Raw genomic sequence first — 16,754 nt, forward strand, 5'->3', positions numbered from 1 at the left:
CGACCGTTTTGTTATTTATATTTGATTTGCTTTATTTTACTTCCCTTTTTGTGCCACTTTTGACTAATTTGCGAAGATGGAGATGAGTGATGACATGATGAAATTGATGAATAGACACCCACAAACATTCATGCCCATGCCGGGATTCGAACCCGGGACCCCTGGCGTCCGCATAGAGGTAAACAGTGGCGTGCGCAAGGGTGGTGGAAGTCATAACCCCACCGGTTTGGACCAGTATTGCTAAAAAAAATAAAAACGGCAAAAGCAGGAAAAGGTGGCAAAATGAGGGCTGGCTACTAATAAATGCATACGTAACCCCGTCCCCTCTCCAAAATCCTGGACACGTCACTGGAGGTAGATATTAATTATAAGTTACTGTTCCGTGCACCAAAAATAGATTTTCCATGGTCCCGGATTCGAATCTCGGCCTGGGCATGGGTGTTCTTTGTGAGCGTCACTTTACAAATTTCATCCCTTATCCTCATCGTCGCGATTAGCCAAAAGTGGCAGAAAAGCGAATTAAAATATATCAACCACATCAATCATTAAATAGATTTTTTAAAATGTAATTTACATTAAGGTGCCATTAATACTTTTTAAAAAAACGTGGTATTTTTACGGTAGTTAGATAGCAACGGAATTAACGGTCTGACACCATTATTTATACAGTCAACGTTTTAACGTGAAGATTATACAATGAAGTTTCATTCTATTTTCAGCCAAGTACTTGTGATGCTTTGAAAATGTAGAACGTTTCATAAGACTGTTTCGATGATGAAATGTGACCTCCTGAGGAATCACATTTGTGATGCCTTTGCTGATTCATGCCTAGACGCAGGCAACCTTCATGTTTTCAGTGAAAGAAAAGATAATTTGATAACATTGTGCAAAAACATTTTCTGAGGCATTGTTCTCGTTTTATAATTTGCTTGGACACTCGAAATCTTAATAGCTGATAATGGTCCAAGTCTATATATGTAGAAAAACGCGCTACATATTCTGATATGCTATACGTGTCTCGTTTCGTAAGTATCTTATGTTAAGATCTCTTGTGTGTTTTCTGCAACAGCGTAACTGGTAGCGAAATCTGTAACACGTATTTTATATCTTTTACGCTAGGGAACTAATTTTAAGTAAATACATTTTTTATCTGTTGTTTCGGAAGTTAGTATCAACGATATGGATACAATGTAATCTGCGAGGTCTTATTTCACATAAATATGCACAATTTTAACTTTTGCAAGAAAAAATAACATATTTATACCGAAAGAACATAAAATATGCATATTTTACACACTCCAGACAGCATAACATTTCCGAATTATTTGTGTAAATGCATATTTTGGATTTAATGCATAAGCAGACGAAACACACGCTAAATTAATATATTGCTATCTTATTCGGGACTTGAAAACAAATGTTTTTAAAGCTTTGGCCTGTGTTCTGAACAGGTTTAACAAAACTATCGTGTCGTAAGATTTATTGAAAGGTGGATGTTTACAAGTCGATTTGGGCTTCCTGCAAAGCTAAGCTTTTTGTGCAGCATGATAGAAAAGCTGGAAACTTCCACACAAGTGCTTTAGGAAACAGTGAAGGATGTTAGTGCACTTAAAGGAAATTGAACACACTATCAGGCACACGCATGCAAGTGCTCATAGATAATTTCCAAAATCTGTCAAAAGAAAACAAACAAAACAACAGGGTACCAAGAACTGTGTGAAGTTGCTCAGGTTCTGAGTGAACATGATGGTGTAAGTGCGTATGGCATCCCATATTTCAAATATCCACGTCTGACTACGTGTGATGTGAAAGGGGTGATTTCACAATTTCAGAAGACATTGTTCAGATATAGTTGGCGTGCATATTCAATGGACAATTTGGAAATGTGCTATGTTGTTCATTGAAATCAACAGAATGCAACAAGCATCTAACGTCCTGCTGTCACTGGCGAGTATCTATTTATTTGTTTGGCAGTTGTTTTAGAAAATTAAAAATATATATTTCCGGTTTTTTAGCATCTAAAATCCGCTCCCTACACTCTGTCTCAGCTTTCTCTGGAGCAGGCGAACGGGAACATAGTCTCTGCGCGAATAGTGGCGCGAGACGGCTCCACCAATGAACACGTGAGAGGAAAGTGAGTGCATGGAGGGGGGACGCAGCTGCAACTATAATGCAGAAGGCCTTAGAAAGAGCGTTTCGATTGCCGATTGCCGATACTCTCGTGTCGTCTGCTCCTCAGCCGAACAAACAGGCCGAGGTAGCAAGAGGCAGAGGTCATTCACCCTTCCAGAAGGGTGCAGCGAGTTAGCTGTGGCAACCGGGCTCGCTCATTCGCGGACCTGATTGGTTCTCGCAGACACACCCCCATATTGTTGTCTGCTGTACGCCCGCGAAGCGATCTTTCTAAGGCCTTCTGCATTATACCAGCTGTTTGTGCTGCTTTGCTCTGTCCGCTCGCTTTCTCCCCTTCTCTACCTTCATACGCGGCTTTGCTCCATAGATACAGAGCACCTAAGATCTGGAATCCCGAACGAAATAAAACTACTGAAGCACAAACACTTTCGTAGGACAGTCTATGATTCACTGATTGATGATCAGAAGCAAAGTAAGACCACATACGATTAAAAACTAGAATTTCCTGTGAATTATTGAAATAGAAAATTGGACGGAAACCAAGTATATTGTTTTTTTCATTTATTTGCACACACTCACTGTATAGGATTTCGTCATCTGTTTTCTTTTTGTGATTTTCCTTGTGTAGTAGTAGTTGTTTTCTTTATAGTTTCTTTATGTTGTTTTGTTTCTGTAGTGTCCTATAAACTTCATGTATAATAATGTACCTAGGCACTCTGCTACATTTTTCTTTGTCGGGTTAGGTGGTAGATCAGCATTTGCTGAACATCGCCCAAGAATAAACACCATTGAAATAAGGTTATTTTCCCAAGTTGCGAAGTTTCGTTCTGAATAAGGAAATGCATGAAACTTCGACACAAAATGCTATGTTGGCTCAGTCTGTAACGCGTCTGACTACCATGCTAAAGGTCCCGGGTTCGATCCCCGGCCGGTTCAAATCCGGGAACTTTTCTAACGTCGGAAGCGGCTCAGGCGCCCACCCAGCGTCGAATAACATGGGTACCTGGGGGAAACCCTGGGGGGTACAGGCGGTCAGGGGCGCGATGCTGATCACATCACCCCCACTCACGACCGGATCAAGAAAGTGTGGGGTGTTACCTCCACATCCCCTATACGCCTGCATGGCGTGGTGCTAAGCACAGGGGAGCACTTTACTTTTTCTATTAACCCTAGCTTACCCATGCCGCACGAGAAACGTACTTACCTGAGGGTGGACGCTCACAGGCTCACACTTCCTTTGTCATTAAAATTCAAGAAACTGTTTTGTTGTCGAATCACTGCTTCCTTTGTTAATTATATATGTGCACTTATTTAATAATTTTATATTTTTTTAAAAAAATATCCTAATTAATAAGAAATAATAAAACTATTATTGCATGAGTTTTGCACACATATTTTAGAATCCTCTAAACCTCGCAAGAACCATAAAAAATTTTCATTAATGCTTCTTTGTTTAGAGAGGTGCAGCTGTTCATTAATTATAATAATTCCATAAATTACTATCATTAACAAACAATTGTACATATGATAATTAACAACCAATTGTACATATGCCGCGGTAGCTCAGTCGCAGGCGAGTTCCGTGGAAGCCTTGAGAGTGAGCGGACGCGGAAAGTAGTTGCTCCGTGAAGGTCAGTGAAAAGTTGCCTTCAGGAAACAACGAGCGGGAGTGCCGTGTGCGTGTTGCTTGTGGCGTTTGGTGCAGTTGGCTGGCGAGCAAGTAGAATTGGAAAAGTACTTTAGAATTGTAAAAAGATGAATCTCATTTGACAAAATACCATCCAGATACGTTTTCCATTCGGGGCACCGAGGCCGTCGGCGCGACAAACTCATGACTTTATACATGGACAATTTCAACTCCACGTAGATGAGATCTTGGGAATACAAATACCTACGCATTCTCGATGTGTTTTTGTAAAATGTATCAGAGAAGCAATAATGACGCGAATATTAGAGAAATGTGGTCCGGAAAGAAACTTTTGTTATGATAATGGTGAAACTGTAAAAGTGCTTTTGAGTGATGCGGGGAGGAAAACAAATGCGGTAAGAGTGTTTAACTTACCACTAGAATTAGATGATGACTGTGCGAAAGAAAAAATGACGGAATTTGGCAAGGTGGAATGTATAGACAAAGAAACGTGGTCTGAAAACTTTAAATATCAAGTTTACAACGGGGTGAGAATAGTGGAAATGGAACTAAAAAAACCGATTCCGTCGTTCATTACAGTAAAATCTCATCAGTGCCATGTGATATACGACGGACAGCCGAGAACGTGCAGGGCGTGTGGAAAAGAAGGACACGATAGCTAGCAATGTGATAGTCGTCAGATAACAACGCTTCGTGTGCATAAAAACCGAGAGAGAAATTATAGTGATATAATAGTGGAAAGGGGGAGTTCCTCGAACGTGAACAATCAGTTCCAACCAGATAATAATCAAAACAAGTCGGAAGGTCTACAAAAGGTGATAAAAGAACAAAAGAAAGATAAGGGGATAAATAATGTGCCAAGTGACACCCGCCCGGTGGAAATGTTCCCACCTGTAAATACGAAGACCACAAAGGAAGAACACAACCAGAAAATCTTATCGATGGACACAAAACAACCGGGAACTTCCCACCTAGACAAACAAGAGGAAAAAGGAAGTGAAGAAATGCAGGATGACCAGATGCAGGACGAAGGAAACTCAGTTGATCTTCCTCCCATCCCAGCGGCAAAGGACAACGTCCCAAAAGAGGAGGACAAGGGACCATCGAAAGACTGTGAGCTGGAAAGTGAATTGAATACAGAAGAAGAAAGTGACGAAAGTGCCACTTCAGTATCAAAGTGGAAAAAAACTCAGCAGATGGGTGCAAAAAAACGGACGAAGAATACTTCGAAAGGTAGCGAGAACACAGTAGCGAAGAGGAGATCAGCGAGAGAGGTAGGAGGTATGAATAGAGTAATGAACAGAAGAAGTAAACCCTAAAAAGGGAAATTTAATTTGATATTTCATTTGTTATTTGTATAATTTTTTTCAACGTTATGAGGGACGATCGGAAAGTACTATTAACTGTGTGCTACATTATTCATTTATTAATGGTATATACCACTAGAATATGTACTATTAATAATAATGGAATCTTTTCGCCTGTAAAATGTTAGAAGAATTTGTAGGGGTACACTCCATAGACGTATTGTTTTTGCAGGAAGTTTGTATGTGTGACTTTCCATTAATATATGGCTACGAAGCCATAGTTAATACTGGTATCAATGGCCGTGGGACAGCAACATTTGTTAGAAACGCCCTAACCATTAATAATGTAAAAAAGTTAGTAGATGGGAGAAGCATTAGCTTTCAAAGTACCAACTATACTTTTGTGAATATTTATGCCCCATCAGGCAATCAAAATAGACAGTCACGTGAACAATTTTATAATCAGGACATTTTATATTTCCTACCGTTAAATGAATCTAAACTAATACTTGGGGGTGATTTTAATCAGGTATTGAACCCCAGCGATTGCATAGGAGCTTATCAAAAGAGTCCAGCACTTGCAACATTAATTGAAGAATTGCATTTGAAAGATATTTGGTTACAGAAGAGACAGGATATAATATTTACATATTTTAATAATAAATCTGGATCGAGAATCGATAGATTATATACAAATACAGATCAAATAAAAAATATAACATCCATAGAAGCATTGCCAGCGCCCTTTACTGATCATATGGCAGTAAAAATGGCAATAAACCTGGAAGAAACAAAACTAGTCAGGGGTCCTTCATATTGGAAGCTAAATATACAGTTATTAGAGCTTCCACATATCAATGAAATATTTGCACAAAAATGGGTCGAATGGTGTAAACAACAAAAGTATTACAGTAATCATAATGACTGGTGGGTTCGATATGTAAAACTAAAATTAAAAACTTTTTCTGCTGGTATGGAAAAGAAAATGCAAAAGACAGAAACGGATTGATCAACTTTTATTACCAGTGTTTATACGAGGCATGTCAAGGGAGAGATGTCACCAAAAATTACCAAGCCATACAGCAGTATAAAGCCAAAATCTTAACACTCCAGAGGCAACAAATGGAAGGCATAACAATAAGAACCAATTCCAAGAATTTAATTCCAGCTGAAAGAACTTCGATGTATCACTATGTACAGATGCAAAAACAACAAAAAACACCTCATGATAAACAATCTTGTGGATTCAGGTGGAGAATCGCATGTGAGTCACCCAGGAATCATGAAAACATTTTATGGCTATTATGGGGAGCTTTATCAGACCGGGGAGGGGGAATCAGAAGCAAGAGAAACAATACTGAAATCTCTAACTAATGGTTTGCAAGAAGAGGATAGACAACTTTTAGATACTGAAGTAACAATAGAAGAAGTATATGAAGCGTTACAAACATGCAACCTTAAAGGATCACCAGGAAAAGATGGTATTGGTTACAAGTTTTATTTGCAGTTTTTTGAGATTATAAAATATGAACTAATCAAAATCATACACGATGCCTTTAAAAATGGAAAAGTTTTACAAAATGAAGGCATCATCATATTGATACCGAAAAAATCACACGCAATACAAATAGACGACTACAGACCAATAACATTACTAAATTGTGACTATAAATTAATGGCAAAGATCTTAGCAAATAGGTTAAAGTTAATTTTACCAGAGATACTCAGCGAGAAACAAACATGCATTGGCAAAAAGCATAACATATTCAGTGAAGTTGGAGGGATTCGCGATCTGATATCCTATTATATGGTGCAGAAACTTGATGCATGTGTGCTCTCTTTTGATTTCAAAAAAGCGTTTGATTTAGTGTCGCATCACTACCTGTTTGAGGTGCTAAAGGCATATAGATTCAGTGATAAATTCATTCATATTTTGAATGGTTTCTATCAACAGGTAACATCTCGGATAATGGTCAATGGATTCCTGTCGTCCCCAATAAATATTTTATAACAAGATCAATTCGGCAAAGATGGCCACTAAGTATGCTCCTGTTTGCTTTAACCCTGGATAATTTGCTGCAATATACCAGGAAAACTACTCCCGACGCGATACACGGCTTTAAGGAAAACCAAGTGTTTGCTTTCGCAGATGATCTATATGCTTGTATCACCACAAACGAGCAAATGCAAAAAATGATGGCAGCGATACACATATACTGCCGTGCTAGTGGAGCCAAAATAAATATGGAAAAATCAAAAGCGTTACCCTTTGGCACATGGGCTCAAAACTATCCACATATAGGGATACCATATGTACAGGAAATTAAAATATTAGGAATAATTTTTCACAGGGACGAGGAACAAATGTTAGAATCCAATTGGCAAAAGATAGCGAGAGACATTCGCATACAATGTTATAAAATGCGCAGCAGACAGTTGATCATGATACAACGAGTGTGGGTTTTGCAAACATATAATGTTTAGTAAATTAAACTATACGGCACAAGTGATACCAATCAATTAAAAATACCTCAGAATAATGAATTCAGCAATTGATTGGTTTATGTGGTATGGACATTTCTTTCGAATACCACTATCCAATCTATGGCAAATGAAACTAAAAGGAGGATTGGAGCTCACAAATATTGAGATCAAATGCAAATCCCTATTCCTGGCGAGATCCTATACGCTATATGGCATTGAAGATTCCATTACATCATTATGGATACAGTTATGGACGGAGGAATTGCCACCTCAAAATCCGCCAGATCTACGCAGATTGAAAAAAGGACCGATACATCTACGAAGTTTGATGCAAGAATTCAGTTATGTGGTGCTTCCGCCAAAAGGTGAAGATGTAAAACTCTCTCAATACTTTTATACACTGTTTCACAAACAGTTGCAGCTACCGCATTCAAAAACATTTTCCCAATAACAGATGGCAAAATATTTGGAAAAATTTAAATAAGAAATTTCTGAATACATCAGTGTATAGTGTTTGGTACAATGTAATACATGATATTATACCAACTAATGAACGCTTACATAATATAAAGAGACTAACAACTAATAAATGCCACATATGTGGAGAGATAGACACCACTGAACATAGAATAGCAACATGTAATGGAGTAAAGGGAATTTGGAAATGCCCAACGACATATCTAGGACAAATATGTCGAACGGCACCCCAATACTTTCAACCGTCGATGTGTACAAGACCAGATTTCAAATATTTTCCAGAAAAGAAAAACAATGCAGTAATTTGGTTAATAGCTAATACAATATATTATGTATTTTGTAAAAGGTATGAGAGCAATAACATTTTGTTCACACAGTATTTAAAAAGAACTAGATGGAAAATGTATGAGTATTTTGGAAACTACCTCAGTGTTGTTTAGAAAACAATAATTGTATACTTGTAGTGCGAAAGTGTAAACAGGTATTTAATATATGAAGAAATGTATATTTATATTACAGGTACAAATGCATGTTTACGACAAAAATCTTGTATCAGATAGTGAAAATGGGACTCTTACTATACAACTTACTATGTTAAAAATTCTATATAATACTTTTAACAGAATTTATGTAAGAAAACAGACTTATTTTGTATATATGCTGATAAAATAAAATTTTGTTAAAAAAAAAGTCGTTAGGGCGTCTGACTACCATCAGAGAGACCCAGGTTCGATCCCCGGCGGGGGAGAACCGTGATTTTTCTATCTTTTCAAGCAGCTCCGGCGCGAAACTCTCGGGGGGGGGGGGGGGTAAAGGCGGCCAGGGGCGTGGTGCTGACCACATCACCACCACCTTCGGCTGTGATCAAGAAAGTGTGGGGCCCTGACTCCACACCCCCTATATGCCTTCATGGCGTGGTGCAAAGCACAGGGGAGTACTTTAGTTTACTTTAACAACCAATTGTACACTCTCACTGGCATGAATGTCTCCAATGACACACGCATTCAAAGATGGCGCCTAATAGGACCACCAAGTGCATTTTGCCTCCTATTTACATTATATTTTACTTTTTATTAACAAAAGTGATACAGAAATATTGGGAACACCCTAGGGAAGAATGTAATTTATTTTCAATTTTTTTTATAAAAAATTTCACATTTGAAAAATCGAAAAAATAGAAGTGGTGGGCCGGACAGCTAAGGTTAATTAATAAATCAAAGACATTTATATCTCTCGTGCAATTACAGATTGTACATATTTTATGTCCTTTCTCTTCTTTCCAGGTGCCAGTAAAATGAAAAACTTCAGCCTACGAGTTCTCATTGTGTTATGCGCCTGCTCTGCATGCAGCACTCTTGTCGTTGCTTCTCACAGGCAGATAGGACAGGCAGGATTAAGGTAAGTGCACACGAGGTTGTAGAGTAACGTAACGTGTTTCCTTTCGTATATTTGTTACTAACAGAATTACACGAGTAATTGTAACATCCTTAGTGTTACTTTCGTGTTTATTAGAGTTTTGCTTTAAAACATGCAAGAATTACATCAGAATATTAAAATACCTATTATTTAATCACAAAATACAGTTTCTCCACACAATAGTGGTGCAAAAGAAACGGAAACTTGGAATTTTGCATAATTTCCAGGATAATTAGACTCAGCGAAAGCATTGCGCTGCAATTTTGCGAATCCCGTGAAAGACCAAAATGTCTGATGAGTATCGGCTGGTATCGGTAAATAAAATCCAAGCGATACCGAAGATACCGGTTAAAAGTTGTTGTTTAAGCACGGGGTTTCAGTTACAACCTAGTTTTTTACTGATTTCATTTCAAAAATTTGATTTTCTGTAGCCCCATCAGATCCTCCATGCGTACGCCAGTGCGAATGGTAAAGGTACATGATCTGTTAATTTTATCGTTCTCTTTACTACATTTTTATGTACAAATGTCTCGTTCAACGTTGAACGACCCTTGTATAATATATATCGTTAATCATGAGAGATTCCATGTTGTATTTGCTAGTAACTCAAGTATATTTCTGTTTTTTCCACTGGATCGGTGACCGAATTTCCCAGGTGAGAGAGAGAGAGAGAGACTTCTTGAGTTCTGAATAAACAACTTCTACTTCTTAGGTTACCGTCCCATCCAAAGCCACGTGCCTACGATTACAATAAGTACTTCGATGAACTTCTGGCAGATGTCGCTCGCCGCATACGCTTGAAAGGCGATAGGCTGCTCTTGAGCGAAGACTACGGACAATTTGAAGTAACAGTAAGTATTATCTAATTTATTATCGTCCTGGAGCTTTTCAACTCTTTTAAATACATTGTTTGATGACCGCATCCCGCAGGGGAATGGCCTTGGGGCCATGGGCCCCTCCTCGAGCTCTGAGAGAGTTTAATGCGAACCTATAACAACCCATTAGGTTGGAATATAATAACAATAATAATTTTTATTAGTGCATAAAACATATTATTGTATAATGACAATCATGACCACGATAATTATTGTAATTTTTCTACTATCAATGCCACATAAATATTTTCGCCGGGGCTGGTTCAAATGTTCTGCAAGTGTTGCCACCTCGAACCCAACAGTTCAAGTATGGACTTACTTTAGTCCTGTGCAATACCATATCAAAATATTTTACTTTTGGACTTAAACGAATTGTATTCTGAGTGCCTTAATTATGTAAATTAGTTAGTCGTTTTGTCAAAATTCTGCAACTGGTTAAGTGTGCATATGGTAGGTTATGGCAGTACCTCCTGTTCAAGATCAAAATTGTTGAACTTCATAACTTATGGATACTCTATGGCATGTTTATAGATCATCTTGACAAAGCGACGTACTAATAAGTCTTTACAGCACTGGGTTCCATAATGAAAACTTTTCTTTTCCACCCACAGAACGGTTCGAACGTACTCTCCTATGACTTCCTGCAAACCGACATCCAAATATCTGGAGTGGCAGGTTTAAACAGAATAGCAGATGTCATCATCGAAGAAACAACGCTTAACAACTACTATTTCACTGTTCTTGTGGAATTCTCAGGAATGGAGGTACGTTTGTTTATGTACATTTTGGGAAATGATAAACAAAGGTTAGCTTTGACATTTTGGATTTGGGGAATAAGAAATTTGTGGAAGGGAAGTTTTCATTAAATTTACAGGTATTAATTTACCGAAAATATTTGCAAAGCTTAAACTTGTGTCGTATCGCATTAAAGCAAATGTTGTTCAGCTGTTAGGTGTTCTATGCACAAAATAAATGCTATTAGAAAGAACTACGTATAGTGTAAATATATAAAGACATATTATGTACTCAAAACATAAATGAAACACACACAACTCTTCATATATTTATTTCATTACAATTAGTGATCATTGATTGTGTGTAAGTTATTTGCATGAAAATGTCGAGCAGAAGGTAACTACAAAAGTAACTTACAGTTACTCCTCAAACACCAGAAATTGTAACTGAGTAACTTGTTAAAATGAATAACTGTAACTGCACACAGAACCCGAAACGTGCCAATTGACACTCAAATGTTAACTCCAATAACTTATTAACGAGCATAAACTGCAATCATGCACTTTTTGGTGTGTCAAAATACACACAGAATTGCATAAAATTGTATTTTTATCAGATTCAGTGCCGAGTGATGCACTAAAATGCATTAATTGGGAAGATCAGGTAAGATCATTTCAAAGATAACAAATTAGACGCTTAACTGTGTCAACTTAGGCAACGGTCCAATCTCGGCAACCTTCCACTTCTCTAACATAGACCCTGCTTAACATTCATAGAATTGTGTTAATGACTATCCCTCATCTCATTCATAAACACTAATACATACGACACACAATACAACTTATCCTAACAAAACATTACCCAGCCAATTACACACTTATGTAATTTTGTATCTGTATTAAAAATATTATTAATGTTAATCACTAACACACATTTACCTCCTACTATTACTAACATTTACTTTAATCTTACTTATCTCCTCGTAGAATGCTGAAAAAACCAACTTTGTTCAGGAAAACCGAAAAAAATTGGTTCTTCACACTGAGGCATTCATGCCAATGTCAGTGAATTACTGTAAAAAAATAAGGAAAATAAAGGATGAATCATAGAAATGCGGAGGAATCCGTAAAAAAAATCGCGGAACTGACGCCCTGGGTTAATTTTCAGGTACCAGGGCACAGGCGCATACCTCCGAAAGTATGCGGGTGTAGGAGGGCATATTTTGGGGTTCGCCACTTCTTTTCTTTTGTATAGAAATGTGGTTATCTTAATTGATAAAGTCCCTACGCTTTGAATATTTTGACACAAATCTTTCAATCTCAGTAAAACAACAAGGGTTAATATCAGTTGATTTACTTTGAATACATAATTGGTAATTGAAATGTTACATAATTATACGTTTCCATGTGCGTAATGGCTGGATGAGACTAGCACCTATAAATATTAATCAATTTCAGATGACGTCAACATTTAAGTTTCGCGAGAGTAACAACACGGAAAAAGTATCGAGTGGTAGTCTCCATTCATATCTAATCGACGGAGGACATAATTTCACTCTACACTTCAGCTTCAATTTGACACCGCCCATACTTTACGATACAACGGCCTCGACCAATGGATTTGAGTAAGTAGTACCTTCATTGCTTTTATCAGATATCATTGAGAGATACGAAGTCTTTAACGTTTTGAGCTTTTACTACCCGCTAGAAATGTGGTAAATTAACACTAACTCTTGCTGTCCGTCTGACACAAGTTATGTGAAAAATATGGCAAGGATGTTGATTTAAGTAGGTTACAAACAACAGGGGTGGCACCAAACTGGAACATACCCCTTGAGTAGTGTAAGACATGATTTCTGAATACTTAAGCTTGACTATTTTTTTAAAAAATAAAGAGTTGCATTTGTTTAGTCAGGAATTAATTGAAGTTACTACTGCATAAGATAAGTATATTGTAAAATCATGTAGCTATGTAAGGTAAAAGATTACTGTTATTGATGTTCAGAATATTTCAATTTGCGAAACAAAAAATTGAAATCCGTGGTCTCTATCCGGATTGCTTCTACCAAACCATCATTTTAGTTTTTATTATCAAATATTAGCCCAAACGATTGTACAAGGTGTCATTGCAATTGCGTCCACGGATCACAGAAACGTATAGAGGTCATCAAAACAAACAACTTTTCTCAGTAACATTTTTGTCGTTTGTGTGTCGTTTCGGCGCTACAAACGTTCAAATAAGTCCGTTTTGCCGCCTGTATGCTGGTAACCCAACAGAGAATTTGACTGCATTTGTGACGTAACTTCCTGCGGTGAAACAGCGCACGGCAGTGTTGCAAGGAAGACACAGATTTTGTGAAGAATGACAGACTACCAACCACATTATGTGTTGTAAAACGAAGCGAGGAACGCGTCCAGTAGACCAACGGGAAGTGAACCAAGGATATGAAAGATGATAGAAAAACAACTTATTCAAAAGAAAGTGATAGTATCGGATTTCGTCTTTCAGTCTACATGTTATATATTTGCAAATCTCGTTGCAAGGTTAACGTCTACAGGTTAGTCTATAAAAATTTCCACAACAGCATCCTTCAACAGCCGAATATGGATGTGGGCCTCCCCGATGGCATAGTGGTAGCGTGGTTGTCTTGTAATCTAGGGGTTCGATTCCTGACGGAAGCACATAATGGTTCAGATTCCATTTTAATGTAGGACCAATCCCGAGCCTTTCTGTGCATAAATGAAACTTAAAAACACCAACTCCAAATACGAATGTCCTTAGGTGAGCAACCCTCCATCGTCAGTAATTCAGCTGGTTGTTTTAGACCAACATTTCTAGTTCTAAGCACTCACTCCGAAAAACAACTTGTATTACTAGAGAAAGGACACCTCTATAACATCCTGAGTAGACATTCACAGTCAATGTGCATTACAAATACGGATGCATTGTTTTTTTTATTGCACTTACTATTGGAAAATTCAACACCTCTAATATTCATGTCCTTGCAGCATTTCAAGCACCTCCCTTACATGGTTAACATCACCACAAGAAGACTTGGTGGAGAAACTGAAGAAAGTGTTGCCCTCTCACACCTTAGCAGCATCACGACAAGAGTTTTTCAAACAAGTTATAGACTTCATCACAGCAGCTTACAGCTACTCTACCGACTATCCAGAAAAACCATGAATGTACCATAGTGATTATGTAGGTCAAATAGCAAATAAAGAATTTATTTATTCGTATTGAATTGTTTCATTATATTTATTAACTGCTCTTGGACACCGGTAGAAAATCTACTAGACAGAGGTGAAGGTTTCGAATTTACACGCTAAACTGAATTGATTTATCAAAAAGTTCAGGACTAAAATTACAAGCAAAATTGTTTCTCCCACAGATTTTAAAAATCTGTGTCTGAACAGCGACGGGCTGGAAGGGCAATTCTGTTAGTGTCAGGGGCAGCACCAGGTGTACGGAGGGGTGATTGCGCATGATTCAGAACTCTCTTTAAAAATCCTATGTTCAATCGGAAACACTAACTCTTGCAGTGCATATTGTGTAATGTCGACATATTGAGCGCCGAATATTAAGTATTGAAGTGAGATCGATGTTACTGTATGCAACAGGCAAGCATTGATCCTGCTCTGAAAGAGAAGCCGCATTTACTTTTCCTGTACAGTCACCATAAAAATCAGCGGCCATTTTTTTGTTTCGTCATCACTGCTGTTAAGAATTGTTTCTTATTTTGTTTCTTCAAGTGGTCTGTTTGTGGTTTTCGGTAATTGGCTATAGCTCTGTGTTGTTGCTTTTTGCATTGTTGATAAACTGTTTTCCGCCTACCTGTTCTTCCTCTTTCCTCCGAGTAGCACCGGGACAAAAAATTCACTTGCTTTCAACGTTGCTTTCAGTTTCATTGGCATATTTTAAAATGTGCACACTAAAATATGATTGGTATTTGATGTCGTAGCTAAAGATTGCGTGCAGGTTTCATGTGTTCTTTATTTTCAACATCCCTAAATTTCTTTCCGCACTCCTTCAGCACCCTTAGATGATTGATCCTGGCGCCTCGCTGGTGAGTGTAATCACATTCTGTAAGCAGACAATTACTTCTGTTCTTTGTCAGCTGAAGAATACATGAATATCTCCCCCTTATAAATTCAGTGGCGGATTATTGACTTTCTTGTCTCCCACCCAACTTTGTGTTGTTATTTATGGGTAATGAAATATTTGATGAATGATTGAACGAAAATAAAATATTGGCCTACTTTGCACCGAAGTCATGCGTCATCATGGCTGATTTGCATTATCTGAAGTTTTGGCAATCTTTAATGACCATATAGTTATTATTCTTTCCACCTTTCTCCGTGTCTTGTATGGTTATTTTTGTCTATCTTTTGCCCCTTTCATTCCACTACTGTCGTGCCAACGGGGCATTAGTCATTAGGAAGATATATATATACAGGGTTATTAAGAAAGAATGGTACAAAAGTAAAGTAAATTTATTTTTAAGTGATAAGAGATACGAAAGCAATTCTGGTGGAAAAGAAGAAAGGAAGGTTGTAAATTTACCTGGCCAATTACAAATGTTGGATATGAGCACCCTGGGTAACACGGCAGATGTCAAAACGATAATCCATTACTTGCCAGACGCGTTCCAGCATATCCTCGGTTATGAGCTCCACTGGATGAGAGATGCGCTGCTTTAAATTATCCGTGTCCTGTGATAATGGAGGAACGTACACAGTGTCTTTCACAAACCCCCATAAAACGAAGTCGCATGGAGTAATATCTGGGGATCGTGGAGGCCAGGTCAGCATTGCCAAATCTGGATTCCCGGTACGACCAATCTAACGACCTGGTCTGGTGGCATTGAGGTACGCACGAACAAGGTTGTGGAAGTGGGGACAAGCACCATCCTGTTGAAAGATGAAATTCGGAATATCTTCCTCCAGTTTTGGCATGAGCCATTCAGATAACATGTCCAAGTAGGTCTGGCCAGTAACAGTGGCTTCGGCAAAAAAGAAAGGTCCATACACTTTCCGTCTGCTTATTGCACAAAGCACATTCACTTTTGGCGAGTCTATTTCCTGCTGCACTATGGTATGAGGGTGTTCTTTACCCCCAGATCCTAACGCTATGGCGATTCACTTTCCCGCTAACATGAAATGTCGCTTCATCACTAAACACTCACCTGTCAACGAATCCATCCTTTTCTTCGAACAGATTCTGCATTTCAATGCAGAAGGTTTGGCGTTTTGGCATATCTGCGTTTTTCAGCGCCTGCATGAGTTGCAATTTGTATGGTTTAAAGCATAGACGCTTTCTTAAAATACGCTATACAGTGGATTGTGGCACATTAAGTTCTTTACTTGCTTGGTTTGTTGGTTTTCTGGAACTCGTTTGAAAAGCAGCACGAATCCTATCCACTGTCTCCCTCGATGTCTCTGGTCGACCGGGATTTTTTTTACTGCACAGACATCTACTTGATTCAAACTACACCCAGCGTGTAATGCAGTGTCTATTTGGTGGTCGTTTCTTGAATTTCGCATGAAAGTGTCTCTGAACTGTAACAACTGCCCCTGTTCGTGTAAATTCATTACGCAATATGCTTGCTCTACCTTCGTTGTTGCCATTTTAGCTATCAACAACAAGTAGCGCCCCTAGCGGAATTTACGTCAACTA

At 38.2% G+C, this 16,754-nt stretch overlaps 1 protein-coding gene across 1 annotated transcript; it reads left to right on the forward strand.

Moving 5' to 3' along the window:
- The first annotated feature begins 1,012 nt into the window (after positions 1–1,012).
- On the forward strand, positions 1,013–14,289 carry LOC145994424 (uncharacterized). Its single transcript, XM_083130552.1, has 6 exons — positions 1,013–1,025; positions 9,333–9,447; positions 10,178–10,316; positions 10,952–11,104; positions 12,533–12,699; positions 14,084–14,289. Exons 2-6 carry the CDS (start codon positions 9,344–9,346, stop codon positions 14,259–14,261), a joined length of 741 nt encoding a protein of 246 aa, XP_082986678.1. The 5' UTR covers positions 1,013–1,025; positions 9,333–9,343; the 3' UTR covers positions 14,262–14,289.
- The last annotated feature ends 2,465 nt before the right edge of the window (positions 14,290–16,754 follow it).

Source organism: Lepisma saccharinum, chromosome 10 (genome assembly GCF_977018435.1).
Source record: "Lepisma saccharinum chromosome 10, izLepSacc3.1, whole genome shotgun sequence".
Taxonomy (NCBI): domain Eukaryota; kingdom Metazoa; phylum Arthropoda; class Insecta; order Zygentoma; family Lepismatidae; genus Lepisma; species Lepisma saccharinum.

Bases quoted from the DNA above. Each gene is read 5' to 3' on its own strand.
- LOC145994424 (XM_083130552.1), top strand. From the start codon at position 9,344: ATGAAAAACTTCAGCCTACGAGTTCTCATTGTGTTATGCGCCTGCTCT. The intron at 9,448-10,177 runs GTAAGTGCACAC...TCTACTTCTTAG, and splicing joins ATAGGACAGGCAGGATTAAG to GTTACCGTCCCATCCAAAGC. The intron at 11,105-12,532 runs GTACGTTTGTTT...AATCAATTTCAG, and splicing joins TGGAATTCTCAGGAATGGAG to ATGACGTCAACATTTAAGTT.